The sequence below is a fragment of the Myotis brandtii genome, unplaced genomic scaffold, assembly GCF_000412655.1.
Source record: "Myotis brandtii unplaced genomic scaffold, ASM41265v1 scaffold165, whole genome shotgun sequence".
NCBI classification, from domain to species: Eukaryota; Metazoa; Chordata; class Mammalia; order Chiroptera; family Vespertilionidae; genus Myotis; species Myotis brandtii.
This window is the reverse complement of record NW_005356042.1, coordinates 15040613-15057936: the sequence shown is the minus strand read 5'-3', so window position 1 is coordinate 15057936 and position 17324 is coordinate 15040613. Positions and strand designations below refer to the sequence as shown.

Sequence of the window (17324 nt, the reverse complement as noted above, 5' to 3'; positions counted from 1 at the left end):
GCCGCCGCTCACGGGGCGAGTCGCCTTCACCGACGCGGACGACGTGGCCATCCTCACCTACGTGAAGGAACATGCCCGCTCGACCAGCTCCGTCACGGGCAACGCCTTGTGGAAAGCGATGGAGAAAAGCGCGCTCACTCCGCACTCGTGGCAGTCCCTGAAGGACCGCTACTTAAAGCACCTGCGGGGCCAGGAGCACAAGTACCTTTTGGGGGACGCCCCCGTGAGCCCGTCCTCCCAGAAACTCAAGCGGAAAGCGGAGGAAGACCCGGAGGCTGCCGACAGCGGGGGTGAGGCCTGGTGCTGCGGCCGTGCGGGTCCCTCCGCCTGTCCTGGTGCTGGTGGGGGCGGGCCCTCCATCCCCTTCCCGTCTGGCGTCCTTTTTGGCGGCTTTGGTGTCATCGTCCGGCCCCTCCCCCCTTTGACATCCGGGTAAAATTACACCATTTTCTAATTTCTTCGATTTCCTTTTTTCAATAATTAGGATATTGCCACGGTTTAATATTCAAAGGGTGTTAAAAAAAAAGTAGTATATCTAGAAAATGTTCTCTGTCTACTCACCAGTTAAGCTATCCAGTTTTCTTCCCCAGAGGCAGCGGGGGAACCAGCTTCGAGGGTATAAACTTTATCAGAGATAGTTCAGAGAGTCGTCCTATTTTATTTTAATCATTTAGTTATTGCATTATAGGTGACATACAATGTTATGTTAGCTGCAGGTGTACAGCATGGTGATTAGGTATTTGTCTGCATTACGAAATGATCACCGTGAATGTAGTCACCATACAAGGTTGCCGACTGTATTCTGTATGCCAGCGGTTTTCAACTGTGTGCTGCAAGAATTTTCACCAACGTGCAATACCTGACTAGACAGAGGCACTGACCTCGTTTCCCTTAGATTGTCAAGTAATGAAATGACAGCAGCTAACACAATAGCCCTGCAGTGTGAATGAATCAAAATTGTACCTTTCTTTGGTAAGATGGGCAAAAACATATATATTTTGGTGTGCCACAGAATTTTACTAATCAGCTTATGGGTGCCATGAGATGGAAAAAGTTGAAAATCCCTGCCCTGTGCTGTACATTACATCCTGTGACTTATAACTGGAAATGTGTACCTCTTAGTCCCCCTTACCTATTTTGCCTGCCCCCCACCCCCACCCCATTCCCCTGCCTCTGGCAACCACCAGTTTGAGGACATATTTCTCCTGTGTTCAGGTAGATTCAGTATAAACCATTTTAAAGGCAAGCCAGATCAGTTTATTGTTCTGTTTGGGCTTAATTGAATGTGTATCCACGTAAGAAGGTTCTTGGCTATTGGAAGTCGCTTCCTGGTCTCATGGGTGAAGTGAATTTAAAAAAAAAATATTTTTATTGATTGCAGAGAGGAAGGAAGAGGAAGAGATAGAAATATCAAGGATGCGAGGGAATCACTGATTGGCTGCCTCCTGCATGGTCTCCACTGGGGGTCGAGCCCGCAACCCCAGCATGTGCCGATGACTGGAATCGAACCTGGGACGCTTTAGTCTGCAGGTCCACGCTCTATCCATTAAGCCAAGAAGTGAGTTTTTAAGGCAGGTGAATTGCATGTTGAGACGCAGGCCTGGTTAGTGCTCAGTGCAAAGGCTTTAAGGTACTTCACTTTTTACATAATAATGGCTATTGGAACTTAGATTGACAAACCCATTTGTTTAGAGAAGCTTGCTTTTGTCCTAACCGGTTTGGCTCAGTGGATAGAGCATCGGCCTTTGGACTGAAGGGTCCCAGGTTCGATTCCAGTCAAGGGCATGTACCTTGGTTGCGGGCACTTCCCCAGTGGGGGACGTGCAGGAGGCAGCTGATCGATGTTTCTCTCTCATCAATGTTTCTGACTCTCTGTCCCTCTCCCTTCTACTCTGTAAAAAATCAATAAAATATATTTTTTTAAAAAAATAAAGAAGCTTGCTTTCTCTCTACTTCCCTTTTCTTATGTAACAGTTAAAGTCTGGGGAGGTAAAATCTATTTCTCCTTTTGGTATGCTTTGTAGAATTTTGTTTTTGGTAAAAGTGACATTTCAGATTTATTCATTCAACAGAGATTTGGGTGCCAGACACTTATCCTGCTGGGATGTAACAATAAGTTAAAGTCCCTGTGGTCATGGAGCTTAACATGCTAGCTGGGAAGTGGTAAGTGCTATAGAGAAAAATCAGGGTAAAGGTTGGGGAGGAGGTTGTTTTCCATAGGGTTATAGGGAAGGTCACGATGATGAGCTGATATTTGAGCAGACACCAAAGGAAATGAGAGTAAGCCAGGTGGTTATCTGAGGAAGTGTTTCAGATAGAGGGAATAAGTGCAAAGGCCCTGAGGTGGAAATATTTTCTTGGAGCAACAAAGAAATCACTGTGGCTGGAATGGAGTAAACGAGAGGGAGCATTCTAGGAGAGGACAGGGCTAGGTGTGTGGGCGAAGTAGATCATTTAGGACCTTGCTTTTAAATCAGTGATATTGGGACTACTGGCAAGCCATTTGCAACTTGGGACAAAATTAGGCTGACTCACCCACTCAAAATAGTATTTTGATGATCAGACATTTAAATGTAAAAATTAAAATCCTAAAGTGACTAAGAAAATGTGAATATACTTTTTAATATTAGCATGGAGATAATACTAAAATTGAGAAGACTAAGGAAACATTTTCTAAATTTGATTACTTAAAATTAAAAGCTTTTTTCCAGCAGATGTAGCTCAGTGATTGATCGACGACCCATGAACCAAGAGGTCCCTGGTTCAATTCCTGGTCAGGGCACATGCCTGGGTTGCGGACTCAATCCCCATAAGGGACATGCAGGAGATCATTGTTTCTCATCGATGTTTCTATCTCTCTACCTCTCTCCCTTCCTCTCTCTAAAATCAACAAAAACATATTTTAATGTTTTAAAAAATAAAATCTCATGATAAAGTCGGAGGGCAAACTGGAAAAATATTTCCAATACATTGCAACAGAGTTAGTTTCCTTAATGTCCAAAGAGCTTGCAAAAGCTAGTAACCAAAAAAGAAAAACTAGTAGAAAAATGAGCAAAGGAAATGGAACAAGAAGTTTCCAGAAAAGGAAATAAATGGCCATAAACAATGGAGAAATATTGTTATTAAATAAAAATAAACTAGACCCTGAACAGAGGACCAAATAAGCCATGCCTGGACTTTCTGACCCATGGAAACTATGAAATAATAAGTGTGTGTATGTGTGTTTAAAGTAAACTAGAGCAAGGAAATGTCATATTTTATCTATCAAACTGGCAAAAATTAACAAAATGAGTAATATCCAAACTTAGTGAGGTATATGCAAACAGATACACTCTTACATTGTTAATAGAAGAAAATTGATACAATTTATTTGAAGGGCATTGTTTAAATTGCTTGTTCCCTTAACCTAGGCAATATTGCTTCTAGGAATTTATCCTACAGATATACAGAACACAAAAGGGTCAAATAGTGAAAAGTAAGTCTCCTTGCTATATACCCCTTCCCCTGGTTCCTCTCCCAGAGGCAGCCATTACTATTGTCCTTGTTATGTGTACTTTTTGCTCATGATAATACTAGTATATACTAGAAACCAGTTCTGCAGTGTGTTTTTTTTAACTTAATAATGATAGACCTTGAAGTCTTTGTGTCTATGTTGCTTCAACTCATTCTTTATTGATTGCATTGTATTCCATTTTGTGAATGAACTATAATTTGTTCATTTTATTATAGAAAATTTCAAACATTTATAAAAGTAGAATAGTATAATGAACTATACTGCATGTACCCATTGCCCAACTTCACGTGATTATAGTTCATGGTCATTTTTTTTACATCTATTTCTTTCAATCCAGACTTTTGAGATTATTTATTTATTTATTATATCCTCACCTGAGGACATGCTTAGAGGAAGGGAGAAAGAGAGAAACATTAACCAGTTGCTGATTGCCTTCTGTACACTTTCTGACTAGGGATCAAACCAGCAACCCAGGTATGTGCCCTGACTGGGAATAGAACTGGCAACCCTTCAGTGCATGGGACGATGCTCAACCAACTGAGCCACTCCAGCCAGGCAGATTTTTGGTATTATTTTGAAGTAAATGCCAGGCATCATGCATTTTATTTATTTCAGCATTATCTCCAAAAGATAAGGCTTTTTAAAAATTACTATTTAAAAATTTATATAAAAGAAAATTGACTTATTTTTGTATACAGTTTATGCATTTTTAAAATATATATTTTTAATTGATTTCAGAGAGGAGGGGACAGGGAGAGAGAGATAGAAACATCAATGGTGAGAAAGAACCATTGATTGGCTGCCTCCTGCACGTTCCACACTGGGGATCGAGCCCGCAACCTCGGCATGTGCCCTGACTGGGAATCAAACCATGATCTCCTGGTTCATAGATTGACACTCAACCACTGAGCCACCCTGTCTGGGAAGTTTATGCATTTTCAAAATTTATTTTTTATTGTGGTAAAATGCACATCACATAAAACTTACCATTTAGCTGGTTTTAAGTGTTCAGTGGCATTAAGTACATCCATATCAGAACTTACTGATAATTCCAAAACTGAAACTCTGTATCCATTAAACACTCCCTATTTCTCTCTCCCCCAGCCCCTGACAAGCTCTATTTTACTTTTTGTCTCTGAATTTAGTCTCTCTAGGTACTTTATATAAGTGGAGTCATACAATATTTGTCCTGGTTATTTCACTTAGAATAATGTATTGTGTCAGAATTTCATTTATTTTTAAGGCTAAATAATATTCCACTGTATGTCTACACCACTTTTTGTTTATCCATCGATGGATATTTGGGTTTTTTCTGTCTCATGGCTATTGTGAATAATGCTGCTATGGATATGGATATAGTAAAATCTGTTTGAGACCCTGCTTTCATTTTTGGGGAGCAAAAACCCAGAAGTGGAATTGCTCATGCATATGTTAATTTTATGTGTAATAGTTTGAGGAACTGTCGGACCATTTCCCAGTTATGTGTTTTAATATGTATAGATTTGTGTAACCACCACCAAAAATCAGGATATAGAATAGTTCCATCACAAAAATAGTTCCATCTATCCTTTGTGTAGATAGTATGTGGTAGATTGTGGTATAGCCCCCAGATCTGCCTTTAGCAGCTGGAAGAGCTGCCTTGCCTAAAGTCCTATCATCTTAGAGCGGCTGGTATCCAGTGACTGATCTATATACAGTTTTAAAGTCTTGGCTCCCTTGCCGCAACTGGGTCAACTCTGAAGGACCTTCTAGCTTCAGATGAGGCCTTGTTGGCACTCTTTCACAGCTCAATTTTTCTCTGCCTGTCCTCCTTTCTTCACTTCAGAGGGTGTTTTCCCAGGCATGCTCTCTGATAAACACCTTATATAGTAACCTCCACCTCAGGATCTGCTTCCCAGAGAACCCAGTTTATTCCAGTTTTGTTAATTTGAAAAATCCATTAATACAAGACAAAAAAATGCATTAAGCTTGAAGAGTATTTTTATTTTACATATAAAGACCTAGGAAAATTACCACCATTTGGATAGTACAATTTTTCAGAAGCAAGAGCAGAAATTATCAAATATGCATGTCTTATGTTTTTCTTCTCCTTCTGATAAAAAACAGATGTCTTCTAATGGAAAAAAAAGTACAGGCTCGCTTTTGGTCTAGAGCTCACAGAGCATGCACTATATTTTTGTTTTCTGTAAAAGAGGCTCATTCTAATCTAGTGCTGTTCTTCTCTGTAATAGAACCACAGAATAAGAGAACTCCCGACTTGCCTGAAGAAGAAGAGGAAGAGGAGGAAGAAGAGGAAGAAGAATTTGTAAAGGAAGAGATCAAGGAGAATGAAGAAGCAGTCAAAAAGATGCTTATAGAAGCCACCCGGGGGTTTGAGGAGGTTGTGGTATGTTAACTAGATTTAACTCATTTTTTTCTGTATCTGCATTCTCCTTTGAAATTGGTCCTCCCATCTATCCTTTTTATATACCTGTTATGCCCAGATTTCAGGATCCCCAAGAAACCACACCAGGGAGCCAGCCGTGTCCGATGCAAAAGCATAAGAGTCTTTATTCAAGCCCGGGCTTGGCTCCTCTACCCTCCTTACCGACGCAGCGGAAAGTGGCAGAGAGAGAGCGAGCTTTGTGGGTAGAGGTATTTGAGAGTGGGGTTGGAGTAAGGGGAGAAGAGAGGACTGTGGGCCCTGCCGATTGGCCAGACGCAAGTCGGTGTCTTGTTACACAGGATGTGGTCATATCTATGGCGCGCACTTCCCTTGATTATCATTGGTTAGTTTAAAGAAATCCTAGGTGTGGCTAGCAGAGGCTTGGGCTTCCGGGAAGAAGCTCCTTGCTGAGCACATGGCTGCTGCCCAAAAATGGAGGATTCGGGGCAAGATGGAGGGCGTAGCCCTCGCCCTTTCAATACCCAGTGCCCAGAAAGGTAAAAGAGAAGTTCAAGGTGGAAGAGGGAAATGGAAAGTGCGACTGATCTAGGTTCCAGGCATGTAGTTTTTGCTTTTTGACAGGAAAGCTTGAGGGGGATAAGTAGAAAAGTTGGGGCAAATTCCTTTTAAACAGTATAAAACATCCCATTTTTAGTACTTAGATCTCAGTTTAAGTTTTTCAAAGTTAGCTGTCGGTGACCGATGTCGTGTGTTTCCTTCCACGTCCTGCGTGGATCAGGGTTCGGGATCTGAAAAGAGGAGCTGCACACAAATGAGAGAAAAATGACACGAGATAATTTTGAAATATAGGGGGACCAGGCAGGCAAGTCCCGAAGGACTTCCACTGATGCTCAGGCTGCTCCAATCTTTTATTGAGCTTGGAGTAGCCTTAGGTAAGGGGATTTCAATGACACACAGATCAGCAGACAGTTTCCAAGAATAGACAGAGTATCTGATTAGCTCATCTGTAGACAATTTCCAGGAATAGGCAGGGTATTTGATCAACAATAATCAACAAGGATCTATACAAATATCTAAGGAATTCAGTGAGCTAAGGTGGGGATAATGCGTTAGCTACCATTATCTAACTGGGTGGTGTCTAAATTAACTGGGTGGTGCACAGCCCTGACCTTTGCTAGAACTTTCAAAGGTTACTAGCTTTTGGGGGTCTCTGTCTATACTCAGCTAGTGAAGACAGTAAATGGTTGCCTGCAGTTAGCATTTTATAAAAATGTTTTTATGCTTCTCAGGAACATAAATATAATTTTAAAAAGAGTTAAATTTCTTAACCAAGCAAGTTGTTTTTTGTGTATTAAGAGCTTTTTAGGAAAATTTTAGCTCTTCCATATTCAGTCCCACTTCTAATAATCTGTTGAAATCCCATATTTAATCATCATTATAGAGTAAGGCAGGAGCCATAAAATAATGAGCAGTAATTGAAAAAAACTCCAAATTATATGTGCATATCTTCTCTAAGAAAAAGGATATTTTATTTATTTTTAATACATGTTTTTATTGATTTCAGAAAGGAATGGAGAGGAAGAGAGAGATAGAGACAGCACTGATGAGAGAGAGTCACTGATTGGCTGCCTCCACGCCCCTCACTGGGGATTGAACCCGCAATTTGGGCAATGTGCCATGATTGGGAATTGAACTGTGACCTGGTTCATAGGTCGAAGCTCAACCATTTAGCCACACTGGCTGGAGGAAAACGGGTCTTTTAAATGAACTTTTCTTATTAACACACAAAAAAGTGGTTAGGCCTCAGTCTAAATCAGGAAAATAATTTAAAGTTTCTGTAATTGGTGAGTGAAGGAATGCACAAGAATTGGCAGAATTCAGGGATTGTTGCCTTGTGTAATCTGAGTTTGGTTTTATTATTATTTTTTTTATTTTATTTTATTGATTTTTTACAGAGAGGAAGGGAGAGAGATAGAGAGTTAGAAACATCGATCAGCTGCCTCCTGCACATCTCCTACTGGGGATGTGCCCGCAACCCAGGTACATGCCCTTGACCGGAATCGAACCTGGGACCTTTCAGTCCGCAGGCCGACGCTCTATCCACTGAGCCAAACCGGTTTCGGCTTGTTTTATTATTTGATATTACATAGGTTAATTTTCCATAAACTTCCAAATGCTCTCAACAACTCCCAAACATGGCCTACATAGGTCTCTTCTCACATAACATATTTTATAATGTGGCTAAATGTAGTATAGTTTAGAGGCCCTAATATAGCAATGTTGTTTGTGTGTGTGTGTGTGTTTTGTTTTTATATTGATTTCAGAGAAGAAGGGAGGGGGAGAGACAGCTAGAAACACCAATGATGAGAGAGAATCAGTTGGCTGCCTCCTGCACCATCCCCACTGGGGGGTTGAGCCCACAACCTGGGTATGTGTCCTTGACCAGAATCGAACCTAGGACCCTTCAGTCTGTAGGCTGACGCTCTATCCACCGAGCCAAACCAGCTGGGCCTACAGCAATGTTTTTTGACTACTTATGTGCAGCCATTGGTATGTAGTGGGGGTGAATTAATGATAAGCAAAACAGATATAATTTCTGTCCTTGTAGAGCTTACAGTTTGGGAATGAAGTCATTTTTAACAAATAATGTAATGCTGCCCTAGCTGGTTTGGCTCAATGGATAGAACATCGGCCTGCAGACTGAAGGGTCCCAGGTTTGATTCCGGTCAAGGGCACATGCCTTTTTGCGGGCTGGATCCCCAGTTGGGGTGTACAGAAAGCAGCTGATCAATGATTCTCATCATTGATGTTTTTCTCTCTCCCTTCCTCTCTGAAAAAAATAAAAATATATATAAAACAAATAAAAAGAACAGTATTCTTAAAAACAAAAAATACCCCAAATAATCTAGTGCAAAAATATACACATGTGTATGCATATACGTATATTTTTTTCATGTTCAGTGTAGCTTCTAATGTTCTTTTGGGATACCATAGATAATTATACATATACATACACACAGATGCACGTTTGTACACACACACACCCCACCTGCACACACATTTTTCTTAGCTTGCTATCACAAATGTACATAAATACGTATATATACATACACAGACACACATTCAAGACAAATGTAAGAAGGAACATGGCATATTAAAGAAACTGGAGGAAGTCCAGTGTGATTAGAGTGAAAAGGGCAAGGAGAAGGTAATTGGGAGAGACCAGATATTCCAAGACTAAGTGTAACTGGGTAATTAGACTAGTTTTATTTATCACTTTCTCTAGGTGGAGGAGAGCCCTGATTTTGAAATACACATAACAATGTGTGATGATGATCCACCCACACCTGAAGAAGACTCAGAAACACAGCCTGATGAGGAAGAAGAAGGAAAAGTTTCTCCACCAGAAGTGGGAGCTGCAATTAAGATCATCCGGCAGTTAATGGAAAAGTTTAACTTGGATCTGTCAACAGTTACACAGGCCTTCCTAAAAAATAGTGGTGAGGTGGAGGCTACCACCTCCTTTTTAGAGTCTGGTCAGAGGGCTGATGGGTATCCCATTTGGTCCCGACAGGATGACTTAGATTTGCAAAAGGGTGATGAGGATGCCCGAGATACATTGGTCAAAAAATTTGGTGCTCAAAATGTAGCTCGGAGAATTGAATTCCGAAAGAAATAATTGACAGGATAACGAGAAAAGAAAAGAGGTGTGGCAGATGAGGTGGTATTTTGTGACCATTGAACTTCAGAGATTTTTATGTTGGAACTGACATGTCTTCTGACCAAATGTTGTCATTGCTCTGTGAGTCCAAGATTTTGTAGCTATGCAGAGTTGTGTAGGATAAAAATAAAAGATATTGGATATATTTAGAGCTGTCCCTGGCAGTATCAGTGTTTCTTGAAGGAAAATATAAACCAGAGAGAGGTTGGTCTACATAGTAATCTTTTTTTGGAATGGAACCTGTATCTTATTGTACAGGAACTAATAACCCAGTTAAAGGAAGAAAATTGGAAGACAGGTCTTTTCAGGCAGTGTGAATAAAGAGCCTCCTGTCCTTTGGCAGAAGCTCCTCTAGATTGTGATAGATTCTAAGTCAAGGATTTAGAAATATGGAAAGATTTCATTACAAGACCTTGAACATGGATTACCCCAAACCTTTGCATCCCCCAGTGAGCTCTGATTTCTAAGATCATCCGACAGTTAATGGAAAAGTTTAACTTGGATCTGTCAACTACTTTGAAAACCCCATGTTTCCTTTGCTAACAATATTTGGGGACCCTGCTCCTTGGCTGTTCTTTGAGTCCTTGTCAGTCAAGCATCTAACGTGTTTCTTTACCTATCACCCAGTTTTGTTTAAAGAGTCTCAAGAATAGTCTTACTTGGTTACTAGTAATAATGTGTTTCTATTTGTTGAGGACAATTTTGTGATAAGGTTGTGTTAGACTTAAAAATTAGTGAATTAATTCCTCTTTGTTGTGTTGCTTTTGTTATTGAAAATAAATGGAACTTTGTATTTGAGTGTTCAATAAATGTTTGATTATATTCACAAAAATTTCCTATCTAATAATAGACAAACATGGTAATTAACCATACCTCCGCTATGCTTCCCATTGGCTAATCAGGGTGATATGCAAATTAACTGCCAACCAAGATGGCGGCCGGCAGCCATGCAGCTGAAGCGAACATGAGGCTTGGTTGCCCCGGCGATAGAGGAAGCCAAGGTTCCCCGCCTGCCGCGGCACGGCTCTGAGCTCTGAAAGCAACAGCTCCGTAAGCAACAGAGTTTCAATTATAGAAGCTAAACAAACCCCAGATACCTGCTTTCAGCCAGCCGGCCACTCCTACTACTGATCCTGTCTTTAATTAAAACCCATGTGTTCTTCACCATCCATTTTCTTTTTACAAAAAATATTTTCCCTTTTTGGATACTGTTATGTTGCTTGGAAAGAGTATTATTCTTTGGTGTCTTTTTTAAACTTTGATTGAAATAAGCAGAGCAGTTCTCTGTGATAGTACATGGCTAAATACTGTTATACCATGTGGTATAGTTAATTAACTGTTCCTCACTACTGCAGCAAGACCCTTTCATGTAAATTATTCAATGCCTGTGCATCTAGAGGTTTTCTGGTCTGTCTGACAGTAAAGGTCGCTATTGCAGGCCCTATGTGAGTATCAGTTATCAAGAATCCTTTTCAGTGGTTTCTTTCCTGGCTTCTAATAGTGGATTCACACACGAGCTGATCAGTAATCCCTTGAATAACTCTTGTGGGGTGCAGGATTCTGGATTTCCCTCTCATTCTCTCATTTTCCTCTCTGGTTGTCTGCCTTGAGAACTTTACCTACCTTGTTCTCCACAGTGTCTTAGCTTCCTCTCCTCTACATACTAGTAGTGAGACTGCTGGTCTTTGCCTGGGCTCTGCCTCTCTAAGCTGTGGCCTAGAAACTCAAGGAATGTGGAGCCATCATAGGACTCACGTCATTTATTTACTATCTGTAAGAGATCAATCTCTGCTTCCTGATGTCCAGTGTCTTTCATAATTTTATCTTTTTTTATATATTTTTTTATTTTTTTAAATTTTTTTATTGCTCAAAGTATTACAAAGGGTATTATATATGTGTCCTTTTTTATCTCCGCCCTTGACAATCCCCTGGCCTCCCCTATCCCCCAGTGTCTTATGTCCATTGGTTTTGCTTATATGCATGCATACAAGTCCTTCGGTTGATCTCTTACTCCCCTCCCTTCTGCCCCCCAACCCTCTCTGGCCTTCCCACTGCAGTTTGACAATCAGTTTGAGGCAGCTCTGCCTCTGTATCTATTATTGTTCAAAAGTTTGTAATGGTCTTTATTATCCATGAATGAGTGAGATCATGTGGTATTTTTCCTTCATTGACTGGCTTATTTCACTTAGCATAATGCTCTCCAGCTCCATCCATGCCGTTGCAAATTGTAAGAGTTCCTTCTTTTTTACAGCAGCATAGTATTCCATCGTGTAGATGTACCACAGTTTTCTAATCCATTCATCTACTGATGGGCACTTAGGCTGTTTCCAGATCTTAGCTATGGTGAATTGTGCTGCTATGAACATATGGGTGCATATATCCTTTCTGATTGGTGTTTTTGGTTTCTTGGGATATATTCCTAGAAGTGGGATCACAGGGTCAAATGGGAGTTCCATGTTTTGTTTTTTGAGGAAACTCCATACTGTCTTCCATAGTGGCTGCACCAGTCTGCATTCCCACCAGCAGTGCACAAGTGTTCCTTTTTCTCCACATCCTCTCCAGCACTTGTCGTTTGTTGATTTGTTGATGATAGCCATTCTGACAGGTGTGAGATGGTACCTCATTGTTGTTTTGATTTGCATCTCTCGGATGATTAGTGACTTTGAGCATGTTTTCATATGTCTCTTGGCTTTCTGAATGTCCTCTTTTGAAAGGTGTCTATTTAGATCCTTTGCCCATTTTTTGATTGGATTGTTTATCTTCTTTTTGTTAAGTTGTATGAGTTCCCTATAAATTTTGGAGATTAGGCCCTTATCAGATATGACGTTGGCAAATATGTTTTCCCACGCAGTGGGTTTTCTTGTTGTTTTGTTGATGGTTTCTTTTGCTGTGCAGAAGCTTTTTATTTTGATGTAGTCCCATTTGTTCATTTTCTCTTTAGTTTCAACTGCCCTAGGAGCTGTATCAGTGAAGAAATTGCTTTGGCATATGTCTGAGATTTTGTTGCCTTTGGATTCTTCTAGTATTTTTATGGTTTCCCGTCGTATATTTAAGTCCTTTATCCATTTTGAGTTTATTTTTGTGTATGGTGTAAGTTGGTGGTCTAGTTTCATTTTCTTGCATATATCTGTCCAATTTTCCCAACACCATTTATTGAAGAGACTATCTTGGCTCCATTGTATGTTCTTGCCTCCTTTGTCAAATATTAATTGAGCATATTGGTTTGGGCTAATTTCTGGACTCTCTATTCTATTCCACTGATCTATATGTCTGTTCTTGTGCCAGTACCAGGCAGTTTTGAGAACAGTGGCTTTGTAATACAGCTTGATATCTGGCATTGAGATCCCACCTACTTTGTTCTTTCTCAGGATCGCTGCAGCTATTCGGGGTCTTTTTTTATTCCAGATGAATTTTTGGAGGGTTCGTTCTAGGTCTGTGAAATATGCCGTTGGTATTTTAATGGGAAGTGCATTGAATTTATAGATTGCTTTGGATATTTTTATTATTTTTGCTTATGATTTAGATAATCAATAAAGTACTTCCATTTTAGAACTATTAGGTCATGAGCAAAATGGATGGAGCAAAGAGATCTGTGTTAAGACTGTGAAAGATGGCAAAATAGTGTGAACTGCTGAGAGCCAAAGGAGAGAGAAGCCAATCTGAAACAATCAGGAACTATCAGGTGTGTAACAGGAGGTATGAGTATCTCACCCATATCCCCATGCCCACAACAGAGTAGAACTTTTATTTGGGTTTCCAAGTGGTTTCTCCTGCCCTTTCATTAGTCTGGTCCTGAACAGGATGAGTTCATAGTTTATTATTTTTAAAAAATATATTTTTATGCACAACTGGAATCCTTGAGTGTCCCCCAAAGAAAGGAGGCCTGGACCAGGTTCCATGAGAATGATGTTGTCTTCCTTCTCCTGAAAGTGAGCTTTGCATCACGTGGAAAAGAGCCTGAAAATGTTCACTGAGGCACAACTGGAATCCTTGAGTGTCCTTTTCATGTGGAAACAGTACTCAGAAAAGTTTGTACCTTTCCCTGAAAATTTGGGGATTGCAGGAGTTGACCTAAAGCAGTGATGGTGAACCTTTTGAGCTCGGCGTGTCAGCATTTTGAAAAACCCTAACTTAACTCTGGTGCCGTGTCACATATAGAAATTTTTTGATATTTGCAACCATAGTAAAACAAAGATGTATATTTTTGATATTTATTTTATATATTTAAATGCCATTTAACAAAGAAAAATTAACCAAAAAAATGAGTTCACGTGTCACCTCTGACACGCGTGTCATAGGTTCGCCATCACTGACCTAAAGACTTGATGTTTTGCCCTAGCTTGTTTGACTCAGTGGATAAAATGTCTGCCCTTGGAGTGAAGGGTCCCAGGTTCAATACCGGTCAAGGGCTGGTACCTCATACCTCAGTTGCAGCCTCAATCCCCAGCCCTGGTTGGGGTGTGTATGGGAGGCAACCAATCGATGTGTCTTTCTCTCTCTGTCTCTCCCTCTCCCTTCCACTGTCTCTAAAAATCAATGGAAAAATATCCTTGGGTGAGGAATAACAAAAAAGTAAAGTAAAAAAAGGCTTGAGGTTTCTAAATATTGTTGGTGCAATTAGCCGAGGGAATGAGATGGGTCTCCAGCTGAGCTGTGTGTTGTGTGGCTCAGTGTGTCCCTTCCCGAGGGTCCCATTCTGCAATCAAAGCCTGGCACCACTCATCCCACCATTGCCCAATGTAAGATATGTCCATCTGATCCAGATCCTGTAACTTGTGTTTTTTGTGGTCAGGATGAGGCTGAGAATAGTCCTTCAACTGTAGTGTTCCTGTGGCAGTCTGTTCTTCGCGATTCTGGCATTTTTCTTGGTTTTGGAGCCAGAAAAGATTGTGAGCATTGGAGAGGCCCCCTCCTGGAGTCAGCAGTATTGGCAGGTAGTTTATAAGTGTCCAAGTAGAGGGAGGGTTCTCTCCTCCCTGCCCAGCCTGCATGGGCTGCACCATCATGACAATTGGTCCTTGGCTCACAGAAGGGACAGAGGACACATGGGATGGGAGTAGAGCAGGTAGAGATGTTTGGTTATTGCTGAAAACATTGGAGGAAGGAAAATGAGACCCGCATGAGAGCATGGGCAGGTTGATTTGGTGCTGCTGAACTATCAGATCTCGTGTCCCATTTGGGCCCTCTACCAAGGAATTCACAGGCTTACTTCTGCTCTGCCCTGGGTGAGGAGATCTTTGGTTCTGAAACCACATGTATGGAAGGAAAGGAGGAGACATGGACATCATAAGTTAAGCAATTCTGGCACCATTTCTCATACTGTGTAAAGCAAAGGCGATATTAACATAGGCCCTAATATCAGGATGAATATATATATATATACACACACACACATACGTGAAATGTCTATATATATATGTATATATATATACACACACACACATACGTGAAATGTGTTCAGTATGTGTATGTGTGTATGCATATGCATGTGTATATACACAAACATACACATAAATTAAGGTCATAGCACACTCAACAACAGATGAATTGAAACTGGCTGAAAAGGCATATGCTCTAGAATCCTCCCTTTAATTACAACATTTTCCCACATTTTTGCTGCTGATCTTATTTTATTTTTAAAAATTATTTGAAACATATTTTTATTGGTTTCAGACAGGAAGGGAGAGGGAGAGAAACATTAATGATAAGAGAGAATCATTGATCAGCTGCCTCTTGCACTCCCCACACTGGAGATTGAGCCTGCAACCCGGGCATGTGCCCTGACTGGGAATCGAACTGTGACCTTCTGGTTCTTGGTTGATGCTCAACCACTGAGCCACGTCAGCCAGATTGCTGGTGATTTTAAATGGACACAACACTGACAATATGATGCAAAAATGCTTCCTTTTGTAGGAATCTGACTTACAATGCCAGGTCTTTACCATCCATTATCTTTGTCCCTTGATGACTGATAACTCAAGATAGGGCAACCCTTTTCCAGCAGTCTTTGAGGGGCAATATCATAGGAGGTATTTAGTGCCACAGACATAGAACTTACTTGAATTCTTGATTCCTGAATGCCTGTTCGTTCAGCCAATATTTTCCTGGTTGCAGTATTAGGTAATTGGTTTCTGTCAAAGGCTTGAACTAGGATGTTTGATTGAGAACTTGTGATGGATGTCTGGCCTTTACTGGCAGCTTCTAGGACAGTTTTCACATTTGCTCTGGAAACTCAAGTTTGAGAAGACCATGTTGATTATACTTACTCTCTCTGAATCCCCCTGAGGTGACACCAGGCTTAGAGGAGCAGGGCCAAAAGGCCCAGAGATTTGCTTGCTGAGAACTTGCCTGTCCCAGCCAACTGCCGGACCATGCTTATATTTCTGACTCTAGGGTTCCTAGAACAAGCTGTAACTAGGTCCTAAGATAAGGACATTTTGTGGAGAATTTGAACACAACATGCAGAATCGTTTTTGCTCTCAATGGGACCCACTGAAGAAATTCCTTTGGATCTGTGGATTCTTACCTTGAGTCCAAGGCTGATGCTGGTGCTGCTCCTGAGTGTGGTCTTTCCCTGAGGACGGTTCAATTCCCAATGCTCTCAGTTTTGCTCTCTGGTTTTTAAACCAAATCTAAGTAGGAAAAGACATGAAATTCATGTAACCCAATCCATGTTACTGCAAATATCAATGCAGTTAAAATGATTTGATCAACTGCCATTGGGATAATAATCATAAGAAGAAGGTGATGTATTATCCTAGGAATGATGTAACTATTAGCATACAATTCAGGCAGCACACAATCTCAACTCAAATTAACATTTCCTTTATGGTCATCCTCATAGTATCCAAAGTAGATCTCCCTGATTTAAAAGACACTGTTAGTTCTCTCAAAGGAGATCAGTATTTCTCTCTTCCGATCTCTTGCTCTTACAGCAGGTCTTCAGTGTTTAAATGTCTTCTTGGCCCCCATCATCTCTTCATAAGCAATACTCAATACATATGGATGTGATATTAGAAAATAATTTAACTGGGAAATAGAATTAGCTATAGTTAAGAGCTGGACTAACACATGTCCACATTGCCTCTTACTTATTTTATCCCATACTCAGCAATAGGTAAGGAGACTCCTAGAGACTCTGTTCACCTCACTGTGAAACTACTGTCACTAACATAAAAAGTGATCTCTTGCCCAATTGGTATGGTTCCATGGTTGAGCACCAAACCATGAACCAAGAAGTCGCTCATCAGGGCACATGCCCAGGTTGCAGGCTCAATCCCAAATAGGGGAAGTGCAGGGGACAGATAATGGATGATGTCCCTATCAACCCTTCCCCCTTTCTCTCTTTCTAAAATCAATAAAAACATTCTTTTAAAAAGGTGAACTCTTCGCTCATTTCTTTTTTTTAAAATAAATCTTTATTGTTCAGATTATTACAATTGTTCCTCTTTTTCCCCCCATAGCTGCCCTCCACCCAGTTCCCACCCCACCCTCTGCCCTTACCCCCCCACTGTCCTCATCCATAGGTGTACGATTTTTGCCCAGTCTCTTCCCGCACCCCCCACACCCCTTTCCCCGCAAGAATAGTCAGTCCACTCCCTTTCTCTGCCCGATTCTATTATATTCACTAGTTTATTCTGTTCATCAGATTATTTATTCACTTGATTTTTATATTCACTTGTTGATAGATGTGTATTTGTTGT

General features: G+C 40.7%; 1 protein-coding gene and 1 long non-coding RNA gene across 2 annotated transcripts in view; both read left to right on the top strand.

Annotated features, from left to right (window-relative positions):
- The window catches only part of TERF2IP (telomeric repeat binding factor 2, interacting protein), a 10879-nt gene extending 465 nt beyond the window's left edge, over window positions 1–10414 (top strand). The window contains exons 2-4 of the mRNA XM_005862707.2: window positions 1–290; window positions 5746–5900; window positions 9187–10414. Of these exons, the coding sequence (XP_005862769.1) occupies window positions 1–290; window positions 5746–5900; window positions 9187–9579 (838 nt within the window). The 3' untranslated portion in view covers window positions 9580–10414. The remainder of the gene's footprint in view (window positions 291–5745; window positions 5901–9186) is intronic.
- Window positions 10415–13132: 2718 nt separating this feature from the next.
- Window positions 13133–17324, top strand: part of LOC106725481 — an 11146-nt gene continuing 6954 nt past the window's right edge. Inside the window, exon 1 of the long non-coding RNA XR_001361374.1 lies at window positions 13133–13303. This is a non-coding gene — a long non-coding RNA (uncharacterized LOC106725481). The remainder of the gene's footprint in view (window positions 13304–17324) is intronic.